This window comes from Neoarius graeffei, chromosome 1 (assembly GCF_027579695.1).
Source record: "Neoarius graeffei isolate fNeoGra1 chromosome 1, fNeoGra1.pri, whole genome shotgun sequence".
Lineage (NCBI taxonomy): Eukaryota > Metazoa > Chordata > Actinopteri > Siluriformes > Ariidae > Neoarius > Neoarius graeffei.
The window spans coordinates 34435079-34451712 of NC_083569.1; the positions used below are offsets into that span (position 1 = coordinate 34435079).

The 16634-nt window shown below is 44.3% G+C and overlaps 1 protein-coding gene across 2 annotated transcripts in view; it reads left to right on the forward strand.

Moving 5' to 3' along the window:
- Positions 1 to 16634, forward strand: part of pappa2 (pappalysin 2) — a 312855-nt gene that overhangs the window by 94554 nt on the left and 201667 nt on the right. For both annotated transcript variants that reach the window (XM_060931153.1, XM_060931162.1), the window contains exon 5: positions 1973 to 2165. In XM_060931153.1, coding sequence (XP_060787136.1) covers positions 1973 to 2165 — 193 coding nt within the window. The remainder of the gene's footprint in view (positions 1 to 1972; positions 2166 to 16634) is intronic.

Below are 16634 nucleotides of genomic sequence, written 5' to 3' on the forward strand. Positions count from 1 at the left end.
TGAACACAGGGACAAGGGAAATCCAGGCAGAGGAAGCAAAAGAAACAATTTAAAAGAACAGGCAGGCAAAAATAGGGACAAAAACCAAGGAAAAATTCAAGCAGGGGGACTCAAGAAGACACAATACCAATGAGCTGTATTGAGGCAAGAAAAGTCTACAAGAGACAGTCTGACAAAGGGAGCAGCTCCACACAGTTCTTAAAAAGCCCTGGCTGATGGGAGAGTAGTGATTGCAGGTGTGGGAGTGCCACTTCAGGAAATGGCCTTCAGCAAGGCAGGACTGAATTCCTGTCCTGGAGCTGGCCTGGAGCCGGCGTGGAAGTCCCACAATCTAAGGCATGGATGGACTGAACTGGACTGTGACAGTATTAGTTTAAGGGTGTGCACACTTATGCAGCCAGCTTATTGTATGTTTGTTTTTTTTTAAATGTTTTTCCCCCTGACAGATTTGTTTGTTTTTCAATTGAACTGTACAGGTTATAGGTCACATTAAAGGAGGGAAAAGTTTTGAATTTTTTTTATCATGGTCTAGTTTTTTTTTTTTACATCATAAAGACCTATCATTTTAACAGTGTGTGTACACTTTTTATATCCACTGTATAAACAATATCCAGAAACACCACCTCCTTTTATGGGCCTGAGCTCATTTCCTATTTGTTATCAGCACACAGTTCAAAACCCAGCATCTGTGATGGTATGAGGGTGCATTAATGCACATGACATGTGTAGCTTGTATATCTGGGAAAGCATCATTAATGCTGAATAATATATACACATTTCAGAGTAATATGCTGCCATCCAGACAAAGTCTTTTTCAGGGAAGGCCTTCCTTCTTTCAGCAAGACAATGCCAGACTGCTTTCTGCACATATTAAAACTGCATGGCTCCATAGTAAAAGAGTCTGGGTGCTAAAATGGCCTGGCTGCAGTCCAAACCTATCACCCATTGAAAATGTGGCGCATTATAAAGTGCAAAATACAGCAACAGAGACAATTGAAATTTTATATCAGGCAAGAAGGGGAAATTTCACATTTCACTTTCAAAACAGCAACAATTGGTCTCCTCAGTTCCCAAACATTTACAGATTGTTGTTAAAAGTAGAGGTGATGCAACAAAGTGGTAAACATGCCCCTGTCCCAACTTTTTTGAAATGTGTTGCTGGCATCAAATTCAAAATGAGCATATGTTTTTCAAAAAAACAATAACATATCAGTTTCAGCATTGACTACATTGTCTTTGTACTATTTTCAATTTTAAAAAATGCACAAACAGTGGTACTAACTATTTTCAATTAGTCCTAGGTATGACTTTAAACTGCAACCGGTGGTGAGTCTCAGTTCCGGGAGGACTTGTGTATTGGAGAAAATGGAGTTACCCCTTAATCACTATTGTTCCCAGGTCTGCTCTGACCCAGAGTGGTAGCACCTGCCTGGGTTTCAGCTGTGGGTTAAATAGTACATCCCCAATAAGACACTGGCAACAGGGCACTTTTCGGTGCAATGTGGCAGAGGAACCATGGCATCACTCAGCAAGTCAGTTGTCACTGCAGGGCAACTTCCATACCTGTCAGGTCTGTGGCACTTTTGTGCACCACTTGGCATCAGATCTGGAGGTCCAGAGAGACAACATGATGGGGGCACGACATAATTTGTCTTACCTTACTGTGCAAGATGCTTCATTAGGAAAGGAGATTTCTGCATATCCTAATGAAGCAGTCATTATCACAAGCGATGGACAGCCAATGACGACTATTTTCAATAAAAATGGAGATAATGTGATTTGCAAATCATCATATTCTGTTTTGATTTACATTTCACACAGCTTCCCACCACTTTTGGAATTGGGGTTAGAGATATAACATATCCGAATGACCAGTCATTGATATAGACAATGAATCAATATGGCATTCATCATATTAAATTCAATGTGCAAAACCCAAAAACTTATTCCACCTTTTAAAATGTCATTACAGATGATAATTGCACCAACCACTTCACACCAAACCAAGTAGCTCGGATGCACTGCTACGTTGACCTGGTGTACAAAAACTGGGTTCAAGACAGAAAGCCCACTCCCATTCCTCTTCCGTCAGTGGTGATTGGCCAAGATGATGACTCTGTGTCCATTCACTGGTTGCATCCACTTAGTGGACCTCTCATGCAAAGGTGAGGTAACAGTCAACAACCACAGTGTACAAAACCAGTAATCATATCATTTATATAAATAAGTAAGCAAGCAAAACATTTTATTGTCATTCTAATTCAACACAACGCTGTGGATCGAACAAAAACTTCCTCCTGAGTCAGGGTGCTACACATTACATTTTAACAATGTATAAAAATATACAGGAGATATGACTTGCATACAAACAAACAAACAATATGACATACATACAAACATACACACACTCACTGGCCACTTTATTAGGTACACCCATAAAGCTGCTGTTTTATGCCATTGTCTAATCAGCCAATCCCTTGAGAGTACCACAATGCTTAAAATTATGCAGTTACAAATCAAGAATGGGAAAAATTGTGATCTCTGTGACTTTCAATGTAGCATGGGTGTTGGTGCCAGATGGACTGGATTGAGTATTTCAGAAACTGCTGATTTCCTGTGGTTTTCACACACAACAGTGTCTAGAGTTTACACAGAATAGTGTGAAAAAAAAACATTGAGTGAATGACAGTTCTGTGGGTGGAAATGTCTTGTTGATAAGAGTGGACAGATGAAAATGGCCAGATTGAATCAAGCTGCCAGGAAGGATATAGCCACTCATAGCAACTCTTTACAACCCTGGTGAGCAGAAAAGCATCTCAACATAAGTGGTATTTATTTCCAGTTTAATGAAAGTTTCTACAGACAGAAGCATGGATGCGCCATGGGCTCACCAGTATCCCCTATTGTGGCCAATCTTTACATGGAGGAAGTGGAACATAAAGCTTTGACCACTTTTTCAGGAGTTGCTCCCAGCCACTGGTTCAGATATGTGGATGACACCTGGGTTAAAATCAAAACCCATGAGGTGGAAGCCTTCTCTAAGCACATCAATGCAGTGGATATTAACATCAACTTCACTCGGGAGGACGTCAGTGGGAATAATCTAGCCTTCTTGGATTGTGATGTACGCATTAGACAAGACAAAAGCCTGAGCATCAAGGTCTACCGGAAACCCACACACACAGACCAATACCTACTCTTTGATTCTCACCACCCACTGGAACACAAATTGGGGGTCATTAGGACCTTGCAACACAGGGCTCAGTATATCCCTACAACGATCAAGGGAAAAGAGAAGGAGCAGAATCACATCAAGAAAGCACTTCAGAACTTCGGGTATCCCAACTGGTCTTTCCTCAAGAGCAGAAAAAGGAACAGAACGGATAAGGAGGATAACAGGAACAAACGCAAGAACATTGTCATTCCCTACATTTCTGGTCTATCTGAGAAACTCAGGAGGATCTTCTACAAACACAACATTCTGGTACATTTCAGACCCAGTAACACTCTGAAGCAGAAACTGGTCCACCCTAAGGACAGAATACCCAGACACAAACAGGACAACGTAGTGTATGCCATTCAGTGCAGTGAGGAATGCACGGACTCATATATTGGGAAAACAAAGCAACCGCTTCACAGGCGCATGGCTCAACACAGGAGAGCCAGTTCCTCAGGCCAGAACTCTGCTGTCTACCTTCATCTTAACAACAAAGGACACTCATTTCAGGATTGCAACGTACGCATTTTAGCCAGAGAGGATCGTTGGTATGAGCGAGGAGTTAAAGAAGCCATTTTTGTTAACCTGGAACGGCCATCACTGAACAGAGGTGGGGGTCTAAGACATCATTTATCAGCCACCTACAATGCAGTCCTTGGCACACTTCCCAGACAACTGAATGCACACCAAAACCCAGCTGTTTTCAGTGACTCACAGGAGGACAGAGAGAATCAGCATTCCATTGATCACCCTAACAGGCAATCCATTGATCATCCTAATGACTCTCGAGGCCATTCACAACCAGCCCCCAGTTGACCCACACCAACAGGATGACTCAATGACACTTTAGATGAGCTTTTCATCCATGAGAGGATAAATACCTGATGCTCCCTACCAGTCAGACAGAACTGAAGAAGCCTTTCGGATGAGAGGTGAAACTTCTTCAAGAATCTTCAAGCAAATCCAGTTGCTCTCTTTTACCACCCACAGTTTACCATGACCTGGATGACTGAGAATCTTCACAGACATCCTCATCTCATCTCATCTCATTATCTCTAGCCGCTTTATCCTTCTACAGGGTCGCAGGCAAGCTGGAGCCTATGCCAGCTGACTACGGGCGAAAGGCGGGGTACACCCTGGACAAGTCGCCAGGTCATCACAGGGCTGACACATAGACACAGACAACCATTCACACTCACATTCACACCTACGGTCAATTTAGAGTCACCAGTTAACCTAACCTGCATGTCTTTGGACTGTGGGGGAAACCGGAGCACCCGGAGGAAACCCACGCGGACACGGGGAGAACATGCAAACTCCACACAGAAAGGCCCTCGCCGGCCCCGGGGCTCGAACCCAGGACCTTCTTGCTGTGAGGCGACAGCGCTAACCACTACACCACCGTGCCGCCCTCACAGACATCCTCACTTACAAATTTCTGAATTAAGTTCTTGAGTGTCTGATTAAACCATTCTACTAAGCCATCCATTTGTGGGTGGTAGACACTGGTGTGGATTGGCTGAATTCCCAATAACCCATACATTTCATGCAGTGTGCATGACATAAACGCAGTGCCTTGGTCTGTCAGGATTTCTTTTGGAATCCCAACCCAGGAGATAATACAGAAGAGTGCTTCTGCAATACTGCATGCGGAGATGCTGCAGAGAGGCACTGCTTCCGGATATCGCATTGCATAATCCACCAGGACTAAAATAAAGTGATATCCCCGTGCCGACCGATCTAATGGCCAGGCGAGATCCATCCCAATTCTCTCAAAAGGTGTCACGATTAGAGGGAGAGGGCGCAAAGGTGCTTTTGGAGTGGCCACAGGATTTACTAATTGGCATTCACAGCATGCCCCACACCACCAACAGACATCCCCGCCAATCCCTGGCCAATAGAACTGGGCCATTATTCAGGCTAGTGTTTTATCCTACCCTAAGTGTCTGACCATGGGATTAAAGTGAGCCGCATGGAATTCGAGTTCCCTACGGGTCTTTGGGATTAATAACTGTGCTATTTGTTCTCCAGTTTGAGTGTCCTGCATCACTCGGTACAACCTATACTTAATAATAGCGAAATAGGGGAAGGCTGGTGTCACGCTTAGCAGGAGAATTTGATCATCGATTACTCTCACTTGGTCAAATGCATGATGCAGGGTCTTGTCTCGTGACTGGTCTAATGGGAAATCCTCAAGGGAATCCCCGAGAGAGGGAAGAGGGGCAGGCTGCTCCTCACTCCTTGTGTCGCCTTGATGCGGAGCTGACGTAGATGGCTCTGTGACAGCTTCTCCAGTTAATGCCAGACCGGGATCTTTCTGTGGTATATTAATGCAGAACCCACTGCTTATTATGTGTTCCATTAGTTCTTTAAACCCAGGCAAATCAGTCCCCAAAATCAGCTAGTGGGTGAGATGGGGATTAACCGCCGCTTCACTCTATGCTTTTCTCCCCGAAATAGAATGTGGATGGACACTAAAGGGTAGTTGTGAACATCCCCGAGCACACACAATACCTTCACCACTTGCACCAAGCTTTGGTGGATTGAGGTCTGGTTACAGCTGGAATTCACCAAGGCATGATATGTATCCCCTTATACACTAACCAGAATGTGATGCGCTCCGGCCTGATCGAGGGCAGTTTCAGGCGTGTCAGGGATGTGGACCACTCCTCCCACCTCCATTGTGGAGCACTGACTCTGAAGATGTCCCGGTTCCCTGCAGCGCCAGCATACCAGCCCAGGCTCTCCCTCTGCACCTGTGGTGGAGCCGGCCCCCGCCTCCATGGTGGGGGAACAGGGCAAGAATGGGAAGCAGAGGGAGAGGGAGAGAGAGAAAAGAAGAGAAGAGGAAGCCCATCTTCCTGCCATCAGAACCGCTGCCATGTAGTCTTCTGCCAGCTCGATGGCTTGTTCCAGCAACGCTGGGTGATGACACTGGACCCACTCTTCCATTCCTTCTGGAAATCATGCAATGAACTGCTCCAGTGTCACCAGGTCAATAATTCCCTCGGTGTCAGGGTCATCCACCCTCAGCGACCGCCGGCAGACATCCCGAAGCTGTTGGCTGAATGCGAATGGCCGGCCAACCTCCTCCAACGTCAGCATCCAGAAGCACTGACGCTGTTGTTCTGGGGAGTGGCCGACATGCTGTGGAATGGCTCACTTCAAGTCAGCTTAGATGAGTCAGCTGTCGGCAGGGAGCTGCAGCATGGTGAGCTGCGCCTTGCCAGTCAGCAGTAGAAGTAGGCACGCTGCACGCTACTTGACTGGCCACCCCCCACATTTCTGCTGCTTGCTCGAAGAGAGCGAGGAAGGCTTCCGGATCGTTGTGAGGACCCATCTTCATTAGGGTGAGGTGGGTAGGGTCCGCTGCGGTGTTGGTTGAGAACCCCACCAATGCGAGCAGTTGTCGGAACGCTTGGCGGTCTTCTTGCTGGGCCAGCATCAAAGCCTCGAAGTGTTGCTCTTGTTCCTTCCAGAGGGCAATCAGCACTTGATGCTGGTTCTGTTAGGCTGTGGCAAGGGCATGAAAGAGGTCCTTGAATGGCAAGGACTCCATGGATGGGCTCCCTTCTGTATAGCCCAGGTTTTGGCACCATTCTGATAATTCCCTGATATGAGTGGAGTACAGAAGTATCACAGGCAGGGGCTAGTGTTCAACAATCATTTATTTTTTTTTATAGCTTTTCAGCTTTCTTGCTTCACTAGGACATGAACACACACACGCATAAATGTACACCGTCGTGTTCTGGTCCCAACCAGCCCTCCTCTGCTCTCCTCCTCCTCTTATGCTCCATCACTGCAAGAAACGCGCGCACACACACACACACACACACACACACACACACACACACACACACACCTTAATTGACACCAGGTGTAATTACTTGGCCACTTACCTTCTCCTACCCTGCCCTCCATTCACAAACTGATGCTCCGCCATGTCCCCGCTGCCACATTTATATACAATGACATGAATGTCATCTTGGATATGAATATCATGGCAGTATTTGGGCTTTCACTAATTTCTTTGCATTGTTTTTTTTCCCCTTTTTTTCTTGTGGCAGAATGTACAGCATATATTTTTAATAAAAAAAAACACTAGAATTTGATGCACAAGTTTTAATTTTCTTTGGGTTTTCTGAAATCAACACAGGGTCAAAATTATACATACATGGTCAAAAATTTACATACGCTCACTTAGATTATTAATTCAGAGTTGCTGAAACTTCCAAAATGTCTCTTATCTTGCCAAGGTCGAGGTCTCTTAACTTCCTGTTAGTGATCATGATTGACTACAGCTGGTAGCTTCTCTGTGCCTTCATAAAAATGGTTTGTTTACAGCACTCATTGGCTTGACCAACACACAGTAAAATGGAAAAGTCCAAGGAGCTCAGTGCAGATCTGTGAAAGAGGATCACATCCTGTATATACCCAACTCCGGAATGTCTCTTGGAGCCATTTCTAAACAACTGCAAATTCCAAGATCAATTCAAACAATTGTAAGCAAGTTATTGTGAGGTGTAGTCACTTTGCCAAGCCACTTTGCTTCAAGAAAACCCAAACTGTCACCCTCAGCTGAGAGGAAATTGGTTTGGATGGTCACGAACAACCTGGGAACCACCATGGCACAGCCCTGCCATGAACTGGAAGCAGATGGATCACTGTCTAGAGTTCAGATCACCATGGATTAAGAGGCTGCTATCCAAGAAATAACCCCCTACTCCAAAACTGACACCTTCAAGCATAACTAAAGTTTTAAGCTGACCACACGGACAAAGAAAAAGCCTTATGGAGGATAGCTGTATGGTCAGATGAGACAAAGATTGAGTTGCTTGGCCACAATGACAACCATGTACAGAGGGATACTGTACCAGCTGGTGGTGGTGGTAGGATCATCATGCTCTGGGGCTGTTTTGCAGCCAGTGGAACTGGTTCATTGCACAAAGTACAGTGGTACTTGAAAATTTGTGAACTCTTTAAAATTTTCTATATTTCTGCATAAATATGACCTAAAACATCATCAGATTTTCACACACATCCTAAAAGTAGATAAACAGAACCCAGTTAAACAAATGAGACAAAAATATTATACTTGGTCATTTATTTATTGAGGGAAATGATCCAATATTACATATCTATGAGTGGCAAAAGTGTGTGAACCTTTGCTTTCAGTATCTGGTGTGACCCCCTTGGGCAGCAATAACTGCAACTAAATGTTTCCGGTAACTGTTGATCAGTCCTGCACACCAGCTTGGAGGAATTTTAGCCCATTCCTCCATACAGAACAGCTTCAACTCTGGGATGTTGGTGGGTTTCCTCACATGAACTGCTCACTTCAGGTCCTTCCACAACATTTCGATTGGATTAAGGTCAGGACTTTGACTTGGCCATTCAAAAACATTAACTTTCTTCTTCTTTAACCATTCTTTGGTAGAATGACTTGTGTGCTGAGGGTCATTGTCTTGCCGCATGACCCACCTTCTCTTGAGATTCAGTTCATGGACGGATGTCCTGTCATTTTCCTTTCGAATTAGCTGTTATAATTCAGAATTCATTGTTCCATCAATGATGGCAAGCTGTCCTGGCCCAGATGCATCAAAACAGGCCCAAACCATGATACTACCACCACCATGTTTCACAGATGGGATAAGGTTCTTATGCTGGAATGCAGTGTTTTCCTTTCTCCAAACATTTCTCCATTTAAACCCAAAAGTTCTATTTTGGTCTCATCCATCCACAAAACATTTTTCCAATAGCCTTCTGGCTTGTCCATGTGATCTTTAGCAAACTGCAGATGAGCAGCAATGTTCTTTTTGCAGAGCAGTGGCTTTCTCCTTGCAACCCTGCCATGTACACCATTGTTGTTCAGTGTTGTCCTGATGGTGGACTCATGAACATGAGCATTAGCCAATGTGAGAGAGACCTTCAGTTGCTTAGAAGTTACCCTGGGGTCCTTTTTGACCTCGCAAACTATTACACACCTTGCTCTTGGAGTGATCTTTGTTGAAAATAATTGTGTGAAAGGACTTGTTGAAAGGACTTGTGTGAAAATCTGATGATGTTTTAGGTCATATTTATGCAGAAATATAGAAAATTCTAAAGGGTTCACAAACTTTCAAGCGCCACTGTGGATGGAATAATGAAGAAGGAGGACTACCTCAGAATTCTTCAGCATAAACCATCAGAAACTTGAACACGACTTGGGAGGTACAACAGGACAATGAACCCAAACATTCATCAGAGCTGGTTGTGGAGAATAAAGCAGACTAGCATTAAGCTTAAAATAAGTCCTGACTTCAACCCTCTTGAAAACATATGGACCATGATTATAAGTCGAGTCCATGCCAAGAAAAAGAAAAAAACAAAAACATACAAAATTTAATTGAACTCTACCAATTTGTCATGAAATATCCAACCAGAATTCTGCCAGAAGCTTGTTCATGGTAAACAAAAATGTTTGCTCAAGCTGAATATTGCAAAGAGACATTTTACCCAAATATTAGGTGTGCTGTATGTATATTTTTGACCTTGTGTTGATTTCAGAAAACCCAAAGAAAATTAAAAGTTGTGCACCAAATTCTAGTGTTTTTTTTTCAATTAAAGATGCATGCTGTACATTCTGCCACAGACAAAGAACAGTTCAAAGAAATTACTGAACACCCAAATATTGCCATGACATTCATGTCACTGTATGTAAACTTCTGACAACAACTATATATATATATCCATCAATGTGTATATACAGTTGTGGTCAGAAGTTTACATACAGTGACATGAATGTCATGGCAGTGTTTGGGCTTTCAGTCATTTCAAAGAAATGACCTTTGTCTTCACACAGAAAGGCCCTTGTCAGCCACTGGGCTTGAACCCAGAACCTTCTTGCTCTGAGGAAACAGGGCTAACCACTACACCACCCTTGCCACAACATTAGTTTCTCATCTAGTCACATATACTGGCCTTCAAGCTTCATTTTTTCTCTCATTATTTTTTTGCAGGTAGACATGGGTCATTGAGGGGAGACATGGGATATTATGTTGGGAGACTTGGGCCATAGTGGGGAGATATGGAACAAAAATAAAATACCTAGGCCTACATGTTTAATTTTTATTTATTATCAAACCTTGTAACATATGAACTACATGAACACACAATGCTGGTACAGCTATAGAAAAATATCAGTTTACACTAACCTGACTAGACAAAACAAGCTTAATCCTCATGCAGATACACTCACACATTTTTAACAAAAAATTTCAACTATTTTATATTTTTATATTATATTTGTAAACCGCAAGAAAAAAAAATGTAACATGAACTGTCCCAACTCTCTCTATCTGTCCATTTTGAAAAAAAAAAAATTCTTAAAGGGCATACACAGAACCTTTTATTTTTAAATAAATTTCTGAGTGGGTAGTATCTCCATCCTTGACTCTTGTATGCTGCATAAATGGGAATAAAAAATATATATTTTTGAGAGTTAAAATCGACTGTAAAGTTGGCATTCGAGCTGCACCGCTGAGCCAGCCAGCCCTGAATGCATGACGTCACAGTGGGAACCAGTTTTAAGGCCGAAGCCTTTGACAGCTATAGACCAAAGTCATATAAATAAAAAATTATGGTGAAAGTAAGAAATACGGGGCGGCACGGTGGTGTAGTGGTTAGCGCTGTCGCCTCACAGCAAGAAGGTCCGGGTTCGAGCCCCGTGGCCGGTGAGGGCCTTTCTGTGTGGAGTTTGCATGTTCTCCCCGTGTCCACGTGGGTTTCCTCCGGGTGCTCCGGTTTCCCCCACAGTCCAAAGACATGCAGGTTAGGTTAACTGGTGACTCTAAATTGACTGTAGGTGTGAATGGTTGTCTGTGACTATGTGTCAGCCCTGTGATGACCTGGCGACTTGTCCAGGGTGTACCCCGCCTTTTGCCCGTAGTCAGCTGGGATAGGCTCCAGCTTGCCTGCGACCCTGTAGAACAGGATAAAGCGGCTAGAGATAATGAGATGAGATGAGTAAGAAATACCGTTACCGACGTGCTCAACTAAGACTGATTTGACTTCACTGATTGTGGGTTGACTCTCATTAAAACAGGATAGGTGTTATAACTTATGCAACATACATGTAGATGCATGCATTTTCACTGATAAAAAGTAAAAGGCTAGTTAAATAATCAGATGAACTGAGACAATCACATTCTGAAGCAAATTAAATAATTTTATACCAGTAACTTAAACACACAATACAAGTTAAATGTATTAATCTAAATGCAAGTCAACAACGAGTGTTGTTGTTTTTGTTGTTTCGTATCCAGATGAGAGTTGGAGCTTACCTGTCTGTGTTCTCGCTTCTTGAAGGCCGATCTTGTGGCTGATTGTTTTGAAACAATTTGACTTTCAGTTGTTCATTCAGTTCTCCTTTCATTCACTTCTTCTACGTAAGGGCGAGATATTGTTGCTGAAGCAAGCATATCCAGAGGAAAAATCAGACGGCTGGTCCACTCATTCTCCATTTTCTCCATATTGAGTACTCCTCCATTACTGCTCGGCTCAGGCAATTACTAAAACCTGGGACGGGACATCACCAGTTTTAGCAACAACCGTGGGGAGGTCACTGCCCCAGCAATAATATGTCACGTCCCATTCCGTCCCGGGTTTTAGCAACAACCCTTGGCTCACACTCCGAGAGAACAGGTGCAACTGAACTTACTTTCCTTCTCTTGTAGTTTTATTTAATTGTTGATCACTGCAAAAAATGATCTCTTGTTGAGAGAAAATATCTTTAATATGGGTGAATTTATCTATTATTTCTTATTAGAAGTTTACTAGAACTCAAATGTAAGATTATTTAGTTTACTTTGAGACGCTTTTACTAATTTCAAGCCTTAGATTTTCTTATTCTATTGGCAGATAATTTTGCTCATTTTTGCAATCAATTCTAGAAAGAAGCAAAATTATCTGCCAATAGAATAAGAAAATTTAAGGCTTGAAATTAGTAAAAGCGCCTCAAAGTAAACTAAATAATCTTATATTTGAGTTCGAGTAAACTTCTAATAAGAAATAATAGATAAATTCACCCATATTAAAGATATTTTCTCTCAACAAGAAATCATTTTTTGCAGTGATACTGCACCCTCTTTCAATATGGGTTTGTAGCCAACACTCCTCAACAGATCAGAGGTCTCGTACAAGTCTTCAGTAAAATATGCAGAGCAGAGGAGAAACCACTTCATAGGTGCCCAATGGGCCTGTGAACTTCTCGCAAAATGTGTCCAAATCTTTGCAATTTAAACATTCTTGGGCCATAAATGCAACGTAAATCCACCTTCTGTCATGTGCCAGCAACACATCTACGTGGCATGGTGATAAATTAGCTCAAAATGGAGGATCAGAGTTGCAGTCAGCTCTGTGTCTTAGTATAGTGGAAATGGCGATTAGACCGATAGACTTTCTACTGTGACATCACTGACTTCAAGGTCATTCACTCAGACCGCTACCTATATGAATCACTTTAATCGTAAAAACTACTATATTAGATTTACTGTTAACACTTAAAACTATTCCTGTGCCATTCTTGTGGTCTCAAGGCATTTATAAACAAAAAGTGAGGCCATGGTTTTGCGTATATGCTTTAAATGTTTTTTCCCCAGAATTTAAGTTTAATAAATAATACTTGTAGCAAGATTCAGGTGTGGGTGGAGCACAGAAGCACGGCAGTGGCTGTTTGTGTTGAAGAGGGGTTTTTATTTTACAGCTTTTCAGCATAGGGCTCCAAAAAACTCTCACTCTCTCACACACACATGCACACACACATACAGGCTGTCAACGAGCCCTCGGCGCCAACTTCCCCTTCTCGCTCTCCTTTTATTGGCCGTGGTCACTGAAGGAGACACACAAACACATGTTAATTGACAACAGGTGTAGTGACATGACCACTCACCTTCCCTGACTCCGTCCTCCATTCACAGACCAACGCTCAGCCACGCCCCCGCTGCCACATATCCCCACTGCCCGACTCAGGCCGGGGAGCCGTCTGGCCTGAAGCTGACTCCCCCCCCGATGGGAGAGGAAGTCCACCACCACCATCTGCGCCCCCAGCCTGTGGACCACCTCAAATTTAAATGGCTGGAGTGCAAGATACCAACGGTTGATCCGTGCGTTGGCATCCTTCATGCAGTGGAGCCACTGGAGGGGTGTGTGGTCCGACCAGAGGGTGAAAGGGCACCCCAGCAAGTTCAAGTTCACTTTGTCAATAATGCCATATGTGCAGGACAGAGAATTGAAATTGCGTTTCCCTCTTATCCACGGTGCAAACAGTAATAAACATGAAATATAAAATATAGGTACAAGATATAAACTTTAAAAAGAGGAAGAAAAAAAAATGGGGGGGGGTATTTACACACACAAGCTAAAGCTATCTAAGAAAAGACAGTGGCAATCCAGAAAGTGCAAATGTGGCAGTGTGAACAGAATTAACGGTATAAATTTAAATGTGACAAATGACAATATAAACAGAATGAACAATGTAAATGGGACCAGCACTCTGACAGTATAAGTAATTATCAGTATAAATATAAATAAATAAATATGGCAGTATGAGCAAAATTTTCAGTGTAAGTATAAATATGGCAGATATGTATAAAGTGTAAACAGTGTTCTAAACAGTTTTTATATAGTGCAATTAACTTAAAAAAAGTGTAGACAGTATTGTAAACAGTTTTAACATAGTGCAATTGAATTCTGTTACAGTTCGTTAAAGTGGCTGGTGACATTTGGTTTGTGTATTAAGGGAAGGGGGTACTGGCCTGGGAGGGAGTTCAGCATCTTGATGGCCTCGTGGATGAAGCTGTCTCTCAGTCTGCTGGTTCTCGCCCGGAGGCTTCTCATTCTCCTCCCAGAAGGCAGGAGGCTGAAGAAGTGGTGGTTGGGATGGGTGGAGTCGCCTGCAATGCTGAGTGCTCTGCGGGCCAGGCATGTGTTGTAAATATCCTGAAGGAAGGGTAGGGGGACACCGATGATCTTCTCAGCTGCTCTCACTATGCACTGCAGGATGCAGGATGCAGGATGCAGTACAGGATGCAGTACAGCCGCCATACCACACAGTGATGCAGCTGGTCAGGATGCTCTCGATGGTTCCGCGGTAGAAGGTCTGCATGATGGTGGCTGGTGGTCTAGCTCTTTTCAGTCTGCGGAGGAAGTAGAGGCGCTGCTGAGCTTTCCTGGCCAACGATGCAGTGTTGCTGCTCCAGGAGAGATCCTCGGTGAGGTACACACCCAGGAACTTGGTGCTGCTCACTCTCCACAGCAGCACCATTGATGGTCAGTGGAGGATGCTGGATGGAGGCTCTCCAGAAGTCGACAACCATCTCTTTCGTCTTCTCCACATTAAGAGAGAGATTGTTGTCTCTGCACCACGTGGCCAGTTGGCTCACCTCGTCCCTGTAGTATGACTCATCATTGTTGTTTATGAGTCCCACCACAGTCATGTCATCTGCAAACTTGATGAAGAGGTTGCTGTTGTGTGTTGGTGTGCAGTCATGGGTCAGCAGGGTGAAGAGAAGGGGGCTGAGCGCACATCCTTGAGGGGCCCCTGTGTTCAGTATGATGGTGCTGGATGTGTTGCTGCCGACCCGGACTGCCTGTGGTCTTCTGGTCAGGAAGTCCAGCAACCAGTTGCAGAAGGAGATGTTTAGTCCTAGACAGTCCAGTTTCTGAATCAGCTGCTGGGAGATGGTTGTGTTAAATGCTGAACTAAAGTCTAAGAACAGCATCTGCATGTAAGAGTCCTTAGTGTCCAGGTGAGTGAGAGCTGAGTGGAGAACGGTGGAGATTGCATCATTAGTGGACTGATTGGCCCGATATGCAAATTGGTACAGGTCCATGGAGGGAGGGAGGATGGATTTGATGTGCTGCATGACTAACCGCTCGAAGCACTTCATAATGATGGGGGCCAGTGCCACAGGGTGGTAGTCGTTGAAGCAGGATGGTGAGGCCTTCTTTGGAACAGGGATGATGGTGGTGCTCTTAAAGCAGGTGGGGACAACAGCTTGGCTCAGGGAGGTGTTGAAGATGTCTGTGAGCACTTCTTTGAGCTCCTCTGCACAGTCCTTTAGCACACGACCTGGAATGTCGTCAGGTCCTACAGCTTTGCGGGTGTTGATCCTGGAGAGGGATCTCCTCACACTGGCTGGAGACAGGGACAGCACCTGGTCATCCAGAAGGGGTGGTGTCTTCTGTGCAGGCATGCTGTTGTTGGCTTCAAACCGTCCAAAGACGTTGTTTAGACTGTTCAGCAGAGTGATGTCCTTGTCACAGGTCTGTGGTTGAGGTTTATAGTCCATGATGGTCTGTATCCCCTGCCACAGGCTCCTTGTGTCTCTACTGTCAGTGAAATGATGGGCTATCCTGCTACTGTACTGCTTCTTTGCTAGTCTGATGCCACAGGACAAGTTGGCTCTTGCTGATCTCAGACCAGCCTCATCACCTGCTTTGAAAGCAGCGTTCCAGGCTTTCAGTAACTGATAGACTTCCCCCGTCAGCCATGGTTTCTGGTTGGCCTGTACTGTGATGGTCTTAGTGTCCGTGACATCATCAGTGCATTTACTAATGTAGGCTGTAACAGTGTCTGAATATTCCTGGATGTTGATCTGGTGGTTGTAAGTGGCTGCCTGCTTAAACATGTCCCAGTCTGTGATGTTAAAGCAGTCCTGAAGTGCTGAGGAAGCACCCTCTGGCCACACCCATACCTGCTTCTGGACCGGTCTGGTGACTTTGACCTTCGGCCTGTATGCTTGCATTAGCATAACAGTGATGTGGTCTGAAGCACCAAGATGGGGGAAGGGTGAGGCCTTGTATGCCCTTCTCAGTGTAGTGTAAACCTGGTCCAGTGTGTTGTTTCCTTGTGTTGCAAAATCAATGTGTTGATGTAACTGAGGAAACACTGTTTTGAGATTTGCGTGGTTGAAATCCCCAGCTACGATGAGAAGTCCCTCTGGATGGGCTGTCTGTTGGTCGCTGATGGCGCAGTACAGTTCACTCAGTGCCTTGTCCCTATCGTTGTTGTTGCAGCTGGGAGGAATGTAAACTGCAACAAGCAGGATGGCAGAAAACTCCCTCAGTAGATAGAAGGGCTGGCATTTGATGATCATAAACTCCGCAAGGGGTGAACAGTGTCTGCAAACTACCACAGCATCCTGACACCAAGCATCCCTAATGTAAACACAGACCCCGCCGCCGCAGGTCTTGCCTTCTTCAATGAGGGCTCTGTCTGCTCAATTGCATGTTAGCCAGTCGAGCTGGATGGCGGAGTCCAGTATGCTGTCATTGAGCCATGTTTCCATGAACACAAAAACACAGCACTCTCTCACAGCCTGCTGGGTCGCTCTCAAAAGGTGCATATAATCCAGTTTGTTATCCAAGGAGCATACAT